This window comes from Rhinolophus ferrumequinum, chromosome 14 (assembly GCF_004115265.2).
Source record: "Rhinolophus ferrumequinum isolate MPI-CBG mRhiFer1 chromosome 14, mRhiFer1_v1.p, whole genome shotgun sequence".
Classification (NCBI taxonomy): domain Eukaryota; kingdom Metazoa; phylum Chordata; class Mammalia; order Chiroptera; family Rhinolophidae; genus Rhinolophus; species Rhinolophus ferrumequinum.
Window position 1 is genome coordinate 72,197,766 of NC_046297.1, and position 12,931 is coordinate 72,210,696.

The window sequence follows — 12,931 nt, forward strand, 5'->3', positions numbered from 1 at the left end:
GCTCCTCTCCCCCCGATCATGCCGGGACCTGCAGAGGCTGGGCTTTGGGACTTTGGGTAGTTTCCAGGTCCCCAAGCCTGGCCATCTGCCAGCCACAGGCACATCAGGCTGCGAATCAGGCTTAGGGCCCAAGGGAAGATGCCTCAGGATGAGGAGTTTGGGGCGGGGGGGCGCTGTACCCCACCTGCTCAGAACATGGGGTGAGGGCTCATCCGTGGGTCCCTGCTAGGGAAGTCTGCTTGGACGGGAGGAGAGAGGCTACGGGGCCCACCTGCCACGCTGAGGAAACTCAGGCCCAGAGGCGGGAAGAGACGGTCAGACATCAGCAGGTGTGCGCACAGCAGGCCTGGGGGAGGCAGAGCCTCCGAGTAGGAAGGAAAGCCTGCGTGTGCGTGCGGTGCCCACCCGGAGGCCTCTCCACCCGGCCTGTCCCTCCTCGGAGCCAGGGGTCCGCCAGGGCCCTGGACGGGTTAGGGTCTTGTGCCTCAGGCAGGGCTGCCATTTAGGAAAGACCCATGGAGGGGGCCTGTGAGGAGACCCCGAGTTTGTCTCGAGAAGGTGAAGAAGGGTCCATGAGGTCCAGTTCTGGAGCTCCTGTTGTGCGTGGGGAAAACGGGGGGCCTCAGGGTGAGTCCTGGCTCTGGCCTGAACCACCAGGTGGGTGGCCAAGGAGCCATCCCTGAGCTGGGGAGGGCCTTTGGTGGGGCAGAACCTGGGGTTGGGGACCTGGGTCCCAGAGACAGGCCGAGGAGGAGATGGAGGGGGCGGGGAGCTGCCCCAGTCTCGCACAGAGGTTCAGAGGTGAGTACGGAGCTGTCCCAGCCTTTGGGGCTGGGCCCCTTGCAGGTCCTGGGCCGCACAGCAGAGGGTGCAGTCTGGGGGGAGCTGCTGTCCCGGGCAAAGCCACCCTGGTTTGGGGGTCCTTGTCCTGGCCAGCCTCTCCCCTCAGCCCTGTGTCCCCAACCTTTTCCTAGTGGCCCTGCCCCACACTCCCTGTTCTGACCCCCTGCCCTACTTAATCTGCTCATCCTGACAGGGAGGAGGCGAGCAAGTGGTCTGGACACCAGCCCCCACGCCTGGGGACCGTGACAGTGGCTCCAGCAGCCCCTCAGAGTCCCTGCAGGCATTCACCCAGCCATGGGGACAGAGCTCACTCTGGCTGGGTCCTCGGGCCACAGTCGCCCTGAGAGGCCTAAGAGTGACCAGGACTGGCCAGGTGTCCTGCTGATGCTCTTTCTGTCCCCACAGCAGCCCCTTGAGGTGGCAGAGTGTCCCCCTGTATGATCCAGGAGACAGGCTCAGAGTAGCCACACATGGAGCCCATGCTGGTGCAGGGAGGGGTCTGGGGCGAGATGCTCCTGAAGGAGGGGCGAGGGTTGTGGGGCAGAAGCAGCCGCCCCCCTGGGATGGGCAGAGCAGGACCCAGCAGGAGGAGGAAGTGAACGTCACTCTGTTCCTGTCTGTCTGTCTGCCCTGGTCCCCTGCCTGCCTCGTCTGTCCTGTTGCCTCCCCACAGATTTTCTCCTTCCTTCTCCCTGAGTATTCTAGTTCTCCCCTTATCTTCCTCTCTCCCTCCCTCTCTCTGTCCAGAGCTCAGAGGCCTGGCCAAGCACCCCTCCCCTGGCCATCTTGCAGTTCGGGCCCTGGACCCCTGACTGGGACCTCCTACCCTCCTTGTGGCCTCCTGGACAGCCAGGGACCTGGTGTCCCAGAGAGCTCCCTCCCTGACCCGGGACCACCCTCCCGGGTCCCCAGCTCCCCTGGAAGCCCTCAGCTTGGCAGAACTCAGGCTGGTCAGGGGAGAGAGTCTCTACAGAGGATGGGGAGGGTGGCCAGCCCCGGGGAGAGGACACAGCCCAGGCGTGGGAGGCCCAGCGGGGACCCCACGGGAGACTCTCCCCGGTGGGAAGGGTGGCCTGGCCCGGCCCCTGGGAGGGAGATGGGGGCTGAGGCCAGAGCCCGGGTGGGGCACGGGCATGGGCACGGGCCTGGGCAGCCCTGATGCCGCTGTGTCTGCAGGGCCTCGCTGTGGAGCTCCTGCGTGGTGCTGCCGCTTCTGGCTCTGACCTGGATGTCAGCAGTGCTTGCCGTCACCGACCGCCGCTCCGCCCTCTTCCAGATCCTCTTCGCTGTCTTCGACTCGCTGGAGGGTTTTGTCATTGTCATGGTGCACTGCATCTTGCGGAGAGAGGTGGGCGGCCGGCGGGGCAGGTGGGGCAGCGCCCACCGGGCACCTGCAGGGTCCCTGGGGCTTCTGGGCATCAGCCTGGCCCAGGCGCGGAGATGCCCCTGTGCCCAGTGTTGGCTCAGACAGGGTGGGGGCGGGGGCTCCATCCTCCTGGGGCCCCTGGGAGCCACCAGAGATGTGAGCAGCTTTCATGGCAGCTGAGACTCCTCGTCTGGCATTTTCTGGACCTCTCCAGAAGGTAGTAGAGAAGATTTTTACCAAACTAGGTCCCGACTGCCACTGGCTGGTAGCAACATGTAAGGTAATGTGCTCCTATCTTAGAGGGGCTGAAATGTGGAAAAACACGCATCTTGACGTCAGTGGACTTGGGGCCTTCTTCAGGGTCAGACGGAGAGCAGTGCAGGATTGCAGAGGATGTCAGCGGGGGCTGAAGAGGCAGGCAGACAGCCAGACTACCTCTGCTCCCCCCTGGAACCTCCTAGAAAGACAGCAAGGGGAATTTTTAAAGCACATAGATTTGAAAGGATAGAGAAAACAGGAGAGGAGTGACAGTGACAAAATCTGGGAGTCGGAGCAGAACAGCCCAGCGCACAGCGGCAGTGGGAGGCTCGGAGCGGCCGGCCCACACCGCTGAGGCCTGGGAGCTTTGGGAAGTGAGGCCACCAGGGCCCTCTGGATGCCGAGGGATGGCCAGGACTGGCTGTCTGCTTAGGGAGCAGCTTCGATCCCCCTGGGCTGGGGGAACCTGCAGCTGAAAATTGGGGTACCGTACTGAGAATGTGTGAGGGAAATGTACATGCTGACCTCAGTCACCCCGTCAGCAGAGACCCCCAGCCCAGCTCATACCTGCTGGGGAGATGTGAACACCCCTCTCCAGAGCCCTTGACTGGAGGGAAAGACAGGAAGATGAAGACCCGAAGTTTCTGCCATTGAAACAGGCCCAGTCGGTCCCGAGGACCTAAGGAGAGGCTGCAATGGAAAAGCTACCATGCACCCAGTGGGCCACAAGCACAGCCCAGAGGAAAGACATGTCACAGGCCCCGCAGTGATGTCCCCAGAAAAAGTCCACCGGTGCCCGTGATCTCACAACAGCCCCTTCTGCAGACGGGGCAGCTACAGGCCAGCACGGGGCAGTCACCTTGCATGGGCTTGAGCCCAGGTGGTCACACGCTGACCAGGCTCTAAGGCCACACTCTTGGGCCTCGGTGGCCTGGCTTCTGTGAAACAAGAACTACGGAAAAGGAACATCCGAGAATAGAAAGCGAGCACATAGGAATTAAAAATATGAGAGCACTTCTGAGAAGCTGAGTGGATGGATAAGACCGGCTACGGGCCACCCAGGAGAGAGGGCTGCCTGACTGACGGAACTGTCTTTACTGTCCCCTCTAAAGAGTCCCTGGCTGTAGTGGGCCCGGCTCCCCGTGGTGCCCGGCTCCCCCACAGACACGTGGTCTCACCCGGGGCCCTTGTGGGCACTCAGAGGGCCATCTCCTGAGGGAGTGAGGGTCAGGCCCTCGGTTTGTCCCGACAGTCAGAGAAGTGGAGGCCGTGGTGACGCAGGACAGGTCTGGACACCACGCCTGCCTTGGCCCCATGTCAGGTTCTTACCACGTTTGGCCAGGAGGGCCCGCAGCGCGTTCTTGGGGGCTCCACAATTTTGAGTTCACACTATGAAGGGCACAGAGAGAGTGTCAGAGAAGAGGCCGGGCCCGCACTGGGCCTGAGGGCGTCAGGAGAGACCTTGCAGTCCAGCATCGCTCCTGAGCCAGTGTTCCATAGCAGGGCTCGCCGTTGACCACCTCTGCTCTCCCTCCCCAGGTCCAGGATGCTGTGAAGTGCCGCGTGGTAGACCGCCAGGAGGAGGGCAATGGGGACTCGGGGGGCTCCTTCCAGAACGGCCACGCCCAGCTCATGGTAGGGCCCGGAGCCTATGGCAGGCTGCCGCTGAGATTTTCTGGGCCCCGTTAGGACGTCTGAGCCCAGTTCAAGGTTGGGGAAACTGAGGCTCCCCAGGGCGAAGTCCCTGGTCCAGGATTCGGGGGCAGGCAGGGTCAAATTGACGAGAGTCTGGGTGGGGCTGATGTCCACCCCAGGCCCACCCTTGGTACCAGCAGTGCCCATTGGTCAGACTCCACCCTCTGGGTGTCCCAGCCCTTGTCTCAGCTCCTGCTCTCCCCTCAAGCTCAGCCAGGAACAGAACTTGGCTTACCTGGCTTCTCCCCAGAGAACCGCCTGGCCTGTCCACTCACCCCGACCCTGCTGTGCCTTGTCCCCTCAGGACCAGACTCTCTAGCGCCATACAGTCTGGCCCCAGGTGCTGCCGCTTGTACACCCCACCCTCTGGTGTTGCCCACCTCACAGGTGTCCACTGAGATGCCACCTTCTCCCAGAAGCCCTCCCTACGTCCCCTTCAGGCCGCCTCGTCAGGCCCTGGTAGTGCTCTGGGTGAATTCTCAATGTCATGTTGCACCTGCTGCCCACAGGGGTGCCCCTGGCAGGCAGGGGACACTCGTTCTATCTTCAAGGTGGTTGGTTGTGGTCACAGGCAGGGCCTCAGCAGATGCCAGTGGCCAGCCAGGGGTAGGCCGCTGGTGTCGTCGGGAGCAAGGGTGGGTCCTGGACCCCTGACGCTGCTCCTGGCCTGACCTCTGACCTCAGGCTTTGTGGTCTTCCCGCCAACCTGATCTCTGCGCTTCAAGGAAGGATCCTCCAGGTTTGAGATGAAGGGCCCAGCGGCCCCCTGGGGCCCACCGGCCCTGGAGAAGGCCACTGACCTGGCGTGGCCCGAGCCATTTCCCCAGCTCCTAGCCTGGGATGGGGCCGGTGCTGTGGCAGAGACCATGGCCACTGCTTGAGGGGCAGCTGGTGCCCTCCCTGGCACCAAACATCTGCATCCCAACCCTGCTCTGCCTCTCCCTGACTGGCTGGCCTCCGTTTCCTGATTCTCAGGGCTGTGGCAGTGACTAAAGAGGTGACATGGGGCAGGCCCCCATGCCCCACATGTCAGCAGGTGGTGGCCTGGGCAGCAGGGTCTCTGGTGTGGGGCCCTCTGTGCCCCACTGGAGGGGTGTGAGGGACAGCAGAGGGGTTTTAGTGCTGGAGGCCCAGGGGCAAAGGGGGCAGGAGAGAGTGAAGCCAGGGGGCAAGAACGTGAGTGAGCTGTGGCAGGACCCGCCTCCCACTTCCCAGCTAATCCACGGATGCCCTGGAGGGATAACGTGCTCACGTGTGTGAGTGCACACTTGCACGCATGTATATGTACACGCACAGGCGAGCATGCAGGGTGTGGCCGCCCTCCAGGAGTTCACTTTGTGTGAACACACGGGCACCATTGAACGTGTGGACCCCCTTAGCGCTCAGGAGACAGCACGTGCGTGCGCACACACGCCCCCCTCCAAGGTGCAGCTGCTTTTCCAGTGTGGCCTTTTCCCAGCAGCCCACAGGTCTCATGGCGCTTGGGGCAGCGCCCAGCCCTGCCCGCTGGCCCACGGGCCCTCACCCTGCCCTGTCTCTGTCTTGCAGACAGACTTTGAGAAGGACGTGGATCTGGCCTGTAGATCAGGTGAGCGCCTGACAGGTGAGAGCGACAGGTGGCCCTCGCCAGGGCCCACTTGCTTCTTTTTCTTTTCTTTGTGCATCTGTTCATTTGTCTGTCCTTTCCCGCCCCTGCCTCCTACTCCCACCCTGAGGCTGGGTCAGGTCCCCCCAGGCCCAGGGGAACGCTGCCCGGAGCCCTCGTCTGAGCAGGGAGACGGCCCTCCCCTGGCCTGGGCTGAACACAGACCTTGGCTTGCCCCGGCTGCCCGCATGCCTCCCACACCCACCCACCCCCCTGAGGCCTCAGGCAGGGTCTGGGGGGCATGAGCTGAAGAAGCCTCCGGAAAACTGTCCTGGAGCTCGGGCTCTGCAGGTGCAGGGACATCTGTTTTGGTGGAGTTCTTAGCTCTGGAGAGGACCGCCTGGGGCCTCCCTGCCCAGCCCCGGCCGTCTCCCCATCGTGCCCCAGTCCTCAGCACCCACACACCCTGCCAAGCTGCGACCTTACCTTCCTGGTAGGGACAGTGAGGCTGGACAGGCTCTGCATGACACCCGGAGTTGCCCTGTCCCCCGCCCCACCCACACCTGTCACTCACCCCTGCCTGCCCTCCCACGAGGGCCCATATTCTGTGTTGCCTTCATCTCTTCGTTGTTAGTCCAACCATGGAGGAGGGTCGGGGGCAGGAGGGAAACAGGGACAAGGACCCACCGCTGATCCCTAGGCTAGCACCGAGCTTCCTGGAAGCAAGGGCAAGAAGGGAATCACTTGCCCGATAAAAGGAAGCCTGCCAGAGGCTTGTGTGAACCAGAGGTCTGGGGCAGTGACCAACAGTGTCCTGAGCTGGGCAGAACCAACTGCTCACGCGCCCTCTGGCCTGTCAGGTATTTGAGGAGCACCTTCTCCAGAGACAGCCATGGGGAGGGCCTGGGACAGCCCTACGTAGGGAGTGTCAGATGTGGCCAGGTAGACCCAGGGGGACTTCCTCAAGGAGGGGACCTCCAGGTTGGGCTGAACAGGAGCTGGAGCAGCCCCCCTCTTAGTCTCATGTAGTCTAGCCAACCTCATTGGGAGGTGACCTGGGAGCCTTTGGGAGCTTGGCCCAGCCCCGCTGGGTGGCACCAGCCTCTCTGAGCCTCCCGTCTGTTCCTCATTAGTAAGATGGCCCCGCCTGGCGTGGCTGGTGGCTGTGGGTTGGGGATGGTGGGGAGGAGGTGTCATAAACACGGCCAAGCGCTGAGTGTGCGGGAGCAGGCCCCCGCCCAGGCAGATACGGCGTGAAGTGGGCACCCCAGAGGGGGGCCCGGGGTCTGGAGGAGTTTGGGATGTCTGCCTAGTTCATGGGAGGTGCACAGCCCAGACCACGAGGCTCGACGCTCGCTCTGAGGTGGGCTGGGAAGCCTCGAGGGGGGCACGTGAGGGAGAGAGAGTGAGGGACGGGCCCTTCCTGACGCTGGGGGGCCACCGGCTTGGTGGAGAAGATGATGGACCCCTGTTGGGCCACATGGAGTGGGTGCAGGGTGTCGGTGGCCAGAGGGTGGAGAAGACAAGGGGCAGAGAGGGCAGCATGAAAAGCTCTGACCTAAAGCCAGTGACTGACCGTCGGCCTGAGCAGCTTGGAGGGCGTGTGCTGATGAGGTGGGATGCAGGAGAGAGCTGACAGGCGCTGCTGTCTGGGGGCTGGACAAAGGTGTGGCCAGCAGGGGGAGGGCGCTGCAGTCAGAGCAGGCTTCCTGAGAGGGTCCCTGAGGGGCGGGATGGGCGGCTGGACCTGGCCGCTTCAGGCTCTGTGAGGGCCAGTGAAAGGTGAATTGACTGGTGGGAACCGGGGGCGGGGGGGGTGTAGGCAAGCTGGAACCCAGGCCAGAGGTCGTGGAAGCCAGCCTGGTTTCCGTGCAGCTGAACAGGAGGGGCGGCTGGGCCCCCAGGAACAGGCCGTGTTGCCCGCAGCAAGGAGCTGTGTCCCTGCACTTGTAGGCACTGTGGGCTACCTCCAGGGCCAACGGGCCACCCGGCTACTGGAAGGGCAGTGTAGGTGGTGGTCACCTCTTATGGGGGCAGGCAGAGGGGCAGCCTGTGTCCCAGCCTTGTTTAAAAGAGCAAAAGGAACCCCAGCTCTGCAGCACCAGACATAGCAAGGGGTGTGCCCGGGGGGCCTGGCCGGACCCCCGGAGGCCACCCTGACCCCCTACCTGCCCCTCAGTGCTGAACAAAGACATCGCCGCCTGCCGCACGGCCACCATCACGGGCACGCTCAAGCGGCCGTCGCTGCCCGAGGAGGAGAAGCTGAAGCTGGCTCACGCCACGGCGCCGCCCCCCAACTTCAACAGCCTGCCGGCCAACGTGTCCAAGCTGCACCTGCACGGCTCGCCCCGCTGCCCCGGCGGTCCCCGGCCCGACTTCCCCAACCACTCCCTGACCCTCAAGAAGGACCGCGTGCCCAAGTCCTCCTTTGTGGGGGATGGGGACATCTTCAAGAAGCTGGACTCGGAGCTGAGCCGGGCCCAGGAGAAGGCCCTGGACACGAGCTACGTCATCCTGCCCACGGCCACAGCCACGCTGCGGCCCAAGCCCCCGGACGAGCCGAAGCACAGCATCCACATCGACCAGATGCCACAGACGCGCCTCATCCACCTCAACATGGCACCCGACTCGGGCCTGTCCGCCCGCAGCCCGCCCTCCCGCCAGCCCCCCGAGGCGCCCCCCGCCCAGCCCCCGCCGCCGCCACCCCCGCCGCCCCCACCCCCCCAGCAGCCCCTGCCCCCACCCCCCACGCTGGAGCCCGTGCCCCCCGGCCTGGGGGAGCCTGGGGAGCCCACTGCCCACGCAGGGCCCAGCATGGGGGCTGGGACCAAGAATGAGAACGTGTCCACCTTGTCCGTGAGCTCCCTGGAGGTGAGGGCCGCCCAGGGGCTCGGGGTGGGGGGCCCTAGCCAGCAAAGGAGGGGTGTGCGTCCTGGGCACCTTGGGTTGAGGCTGGCAGCCAGTGTCAGGGAGGCTCACCGTGCTGGAAGCGTTCCTTTGGCAAGAAGGGAGACAGGTCTGTGCTGGCGAGTGGCATGGCATGGCCTGGCGTACGACCAAGGTGTCCTCGGTCTTACGAAAAGGCAGCAGCATCTGTCTGTCCTCCAGCCACACCCCTCAGCCCTCCTGGACCCTCATGACAGGGAGCTTGCTGGCGGGATCTGCCTCTCGTCAGGTGGTTCCCCAACCTGGTGGTCTCACCCACTGCATGGGGCTCAGGGGCCCACAGCCTGGACCCACTGAGCTGGACTTCAATCTTGCTTGGGTCTGGCCCCTTCTGTGGTTGGGCGGTCACCACAGCAAGTCCCTCCCTTAGTCCAGCCTGAAACCTAGAGTGAACCCCCAAGGCCCTCCCAGCCTGTAGGACATGGACTCAGAAACGAGAGGAGTAGGAGCAGCCAGGCCCAGCACCTTGGGGAGCCTCACGCTCCCTAGGACCCAGTTCCCTGTGGCGCCCAGCTGTGCCATAGCCCTACGTCAAGGTCTTGGCCCTGGGAGTGTGTCCTGGGCACGCTGAACCAGACACCCTTGCCCAGCTCTGGGACTGGCCTCGAGGTAGGAGACAGCCCTGGGGGCAGGTCGGCCCCTTTACGTTGGGGCAGAAGGTGAATGCTGACCCATTCCAGTTCTGGACTGTAACACGAGCTTCAGACAGTCTAGGGAAGAGGGACCTCATGACTTTCCCACCAGCCCGTCACTGCCCACTCTGTCCCCGCAGAACCCCAGGCTGGCCCCACCCCCATCCCCAGTGTCTCTGGGCCTTGGTGGCCTGTGAGGGCCCTGGACACTGAGAACCATAGTGCACCCAGAGGTGTGGCCCAGATCCAAGGGCAGGCATGGGGTGAGCGGGTCCTGCTACCCCATCCTCAGGCAAGGAGAGGCCAGGGCTGGTGACCTGGGAGGCGGCTTTAGGGAACTGGCTGTAAATGCACACATTCCCCTTCTCCCCACAGCGGCGGAAATCGCGGTATGCAGAACTGGACTTTGAGGTGCGTCCCAGTCTCCCCTTCCCCAGACACCTGGGGCCAGATGTGCTCTGAGCCCCAGGCCTGACAGGCTGGTCCAACAGGCCAGGGGGTTGGGGAGGAGGACCTGGCCCTGACCTGGGAGACCCAGTGTCCCGGAGTCAGCCCACAAGTGGGTGGAGGGCAGGGCAGCCCCCTTCTGGCTCAGGACTCGCTATCCTGCCCCCTGCAGAAAATCATGCACACGCGGAAGCGGCACCAGGACATGTTCCAGGACCTGAATCGGAAGTTGCAGCATGCAGAGAAGGACAAGGAGGTGCTGGGCCCCGAGAGCAAGGTCTGGGGGGCGGGGCCTCAGGGTGTGGGGGCGGGGCCTGGGGTGGGGGCGTAGGACCATGGGCAGCAAGGTGGGGCGGGCTTGGGGCGCGCCCTTAGGTCACTTTGCCTTCTCCCTCCTTCGACTCCACTTCATTCAACTCCATTCATTCGTTTAACCTTTCCTGAGGACTGGCCTGACCCAGCCCATGCTAGACCCTGGAGGGACTGGGCAGATGGATGGGTCTGTCCCAGGGCTCCTATCTGCAAGCACTGGGACAGTGCACTGGGGTGCGGTGGGGGCCAGGGCAGCCTGAGCAAGGCTGCCTCTCAGAGAAGGGAACGGCCAAGCGAGGGGTACTGAGCAGGCAGAGGCCTCCAGCTGCCCTTTTCTGCAAGCCACCTCCAGACCCTGACCCAGTGGAGGGGACCACGGCCGTGTGCAGTAGGGAAAGGCTCTGCTACTCCCTTCCCCTTCTGTGCCAGGGCCTCTCGCACTCACCCCGCACCTTTCTGGTCCCTTCCTCACTCTTCTGACTCTTGCCTGCATCGTTTTCTCACCTCCCCATCTGTTCTTGCTCCGTCTCTCCATCTTGGCTCCCACCCCACCCACCGCCCGCTGCCCAGCAGCCAGAAAAGCAACAGACGCCCAACAAGCGGCCCTGGGAGAGCCTCCGGAAAGCGCACGGGACACCTGCCTGGGTGAAGAAGGAGCTGGAGCCGCTGCCGCCGTGCCCTCTGGAACTGCGGAGTGTGGAGTGGGAGAAGTCGGGGGCCACCATCCCCCTGGTGGGCCAGGACGTCATAGACCTCCAGACCGAGGTCTGAGCGGGTGGGCGGCGGCCACGCACTGGGCCACAGCGGAGGGATGCTGCCCTGCCCGCTCCTGCTGCAGGACGGGCACAGACACGCGCTCGGGCGGCGGCCAGGCCCGCGCCCCGGCCTCAGGGCACTCAGACGGCAGCCAGGCAGAGGCTCGCAGTGCTGGGACCAGAGCCAGACGGGACAGGAGGTGATGGAGGCCCCAGTGGCACAGGGCTCCAGAGGCCAGAAGGTGCCTCAGACTCTGCCCTCCTCGGACCCAGCCCCAGCGGTCAGGCAGGTGGCTGCGGACAATGGCCAGCAGGGTGCGGCCAGCACCCCCGGGAGGCCCGCCTGAGCCGCAGCAACACAGGACCCGCCTGCTTGGCCCAGCCAGCCTGGCACCGTTTTTTAGATACCCCCACTCCTTGGGAAGCAGCCAGCCCCCCATCCCCTTCCAGGGCCTGGGGGCCCCTCCCCAGACCCAGGCACAGCCCTCTCACCTGCGTCGCCCCCAGGGGCAGGACTAGGAGCCCGCGCCGGGACGAAGCAGCAGTGGGCAATCTATTTTTTCTCTCCTTTTCTTTTCTTCAATAAAAAGAGTTAAAAACCCACATCTGCTCTGTGTCGCCTTCCTCCGGGCCACTGACCAGCCTTGGTCCCCCCGCCCTGTCAAGGCTGGAGAGGCCTGCTGGGCACCTCAGCTTCACCCTGTCCTGTGCCCTGCGTGGCTGTTAGGACCTCTCCCCCCGCCCCCATGTGGGCCCAGGCAGGGGCTCATCTCCCAGGGGGGCTGTGAGGGAACCTAATGGGGACCCCAGGGTGCTGGGGCCCCCTGCCCCCCTCCCCTCCTCAGACTTTGAGACCCACAGGGGCAGGTGGTTGACTTCCCTGGGCCTTGACTCATTGCAGGAGGGACACGCAGTGCTTTTAAAGAACAATCTGAGGGCGGACTGGTGGCTCAGTTGGTTGGAGCGTGTCCTCTCAACCACAAGGCTGCCGGCTCGACTCCCACAAGAGATGGTGGGCTGCGCCCCCTGCAACTAACAACGGCAACTGGACCTGGAGCTGAGCTGCGCCCTCCACAACTCAGACTGAAAGGACAACAACTTGACTTGGAAAAGTCCCAGAAGTACACACTGTTCCCCAATAAAGTCCTGTTCCCCTTCCCGAATAAACAAAAATCTTTAAAGAACAATCTGAGACAATAAAGGAAACGCAAGGTGGAGGAGATGGAGAGAGAGAGACGGAGACTCGGGCCTGGGGCTGCCCCTCCTAGCCGGCCATGGTGGGCGCTTCGATCTCCAGCAGGGCCTCTGCCCTCCTCTGCATCACCCCTGTCACACTTGCCTCCCTCCTCGGTCCTGGGGCCGGCTGGACTTGGGGTCACATTCCAGAATGGTCCCACTGTCAAGGGGTCAAGTGTGAGGGACAAATGTGACCACACCCAGAGCTGCTGCCCTACACCTGGGTGTGGGGTACATGCCCGGTGCCCTTCTCCCTCCCTCCCGGTCCTTGACCGCTTCCCACCTCAGCTCACTGCCCACGGCCCCTGCCCCTTTTCTGAACCTGAGCAGCCTAAGGAAATTTGGGATCTGTCTCTTCTCCGTGTCTCCAGCAGGGGGCAGCCTGAGCCTCTGCAGGGAGCCTGCTGGGAAGCTGCGAAGCTGGGAGGCCTCCTCCCCCAGGCTATGCTCCCCACCACAGGAGCCCCCGGGATTCAGGCAGCCAGGGGACCTCAATGAGCCCCCAGAGGCAGCGGACAGAGGCCCCAGCCCAAAAAGGGGGTGTGCAGGTGGGCCATTTGGAGGCCCCAGGGCCTGAGATTATGGCCCCCCCCCATCTTGTCATTCAAAACGAAAACAATGAAGCCATTCCCACCACTTGTCACTCCCCTTTTCGGGCTCAGCGTGTGGGAATCTCACTGGTGTAGACGTGTCTACACCCAGCCCCCTCCCCAGAGTCTTCACTAGCAGGTGAAGATGGGACCGGGAAGGGGCTTGGTGGCTGCTGCCTCCTGCATGAGTGACCGCAGTGACCCCAGGGGATCACAGGTGACTGTGCATGGCTGGGAGGGGCTGAGTGACTGTGAGTGACCACGAG

General features: G+C 63.8%; 1 protein-coding gene across 2 annotated transcripts in view; it reads left to right on the forward strand.

Moving 5' to 3' along the window:
• The window catches only part of ADGRB1 (adhesion G protein-coupled receptor B1), a 74,421-nt gene extending 62,979 nt beyond the window's left edge, over positions 1–11,442 (forward strand). For both annotated transcript variants that reach the window (XM_033126014.1, XM_033126016.1), the window contains exons 25-31: positions 2,020–2,191; positions 4,007–4,102; positions 5,711–5,750; positions 7,927–8,618; positions 9,701–9,736; positions 9,945–10,049; positions 10,658–11,442. In XM_033126014.1, coding sequence (XP_032981905.1) covers positions 2,020–2,191; positions 4,007–4,102; positions 5,711–5,750; positions 7,927–8,618; positions 9,701–9,736; positions 9,945–10,049; positions 10,658–10,855 — 1,339 coding nt within the window. In that variant the 3' untranslated portion in view covers positions 10,856–11,442. The remainder of the gene's footprint in view (positions 1–2,019; positions 2,192–4,006; positions 4,103–5,710; positions 5,751–7,926; positions 8,619–9,700; positions 9,737–9,944; positions 10,050–10,657) is intronic.
• Positions 11,443–12,931: the final 1,489 nt, after the last annotated feature.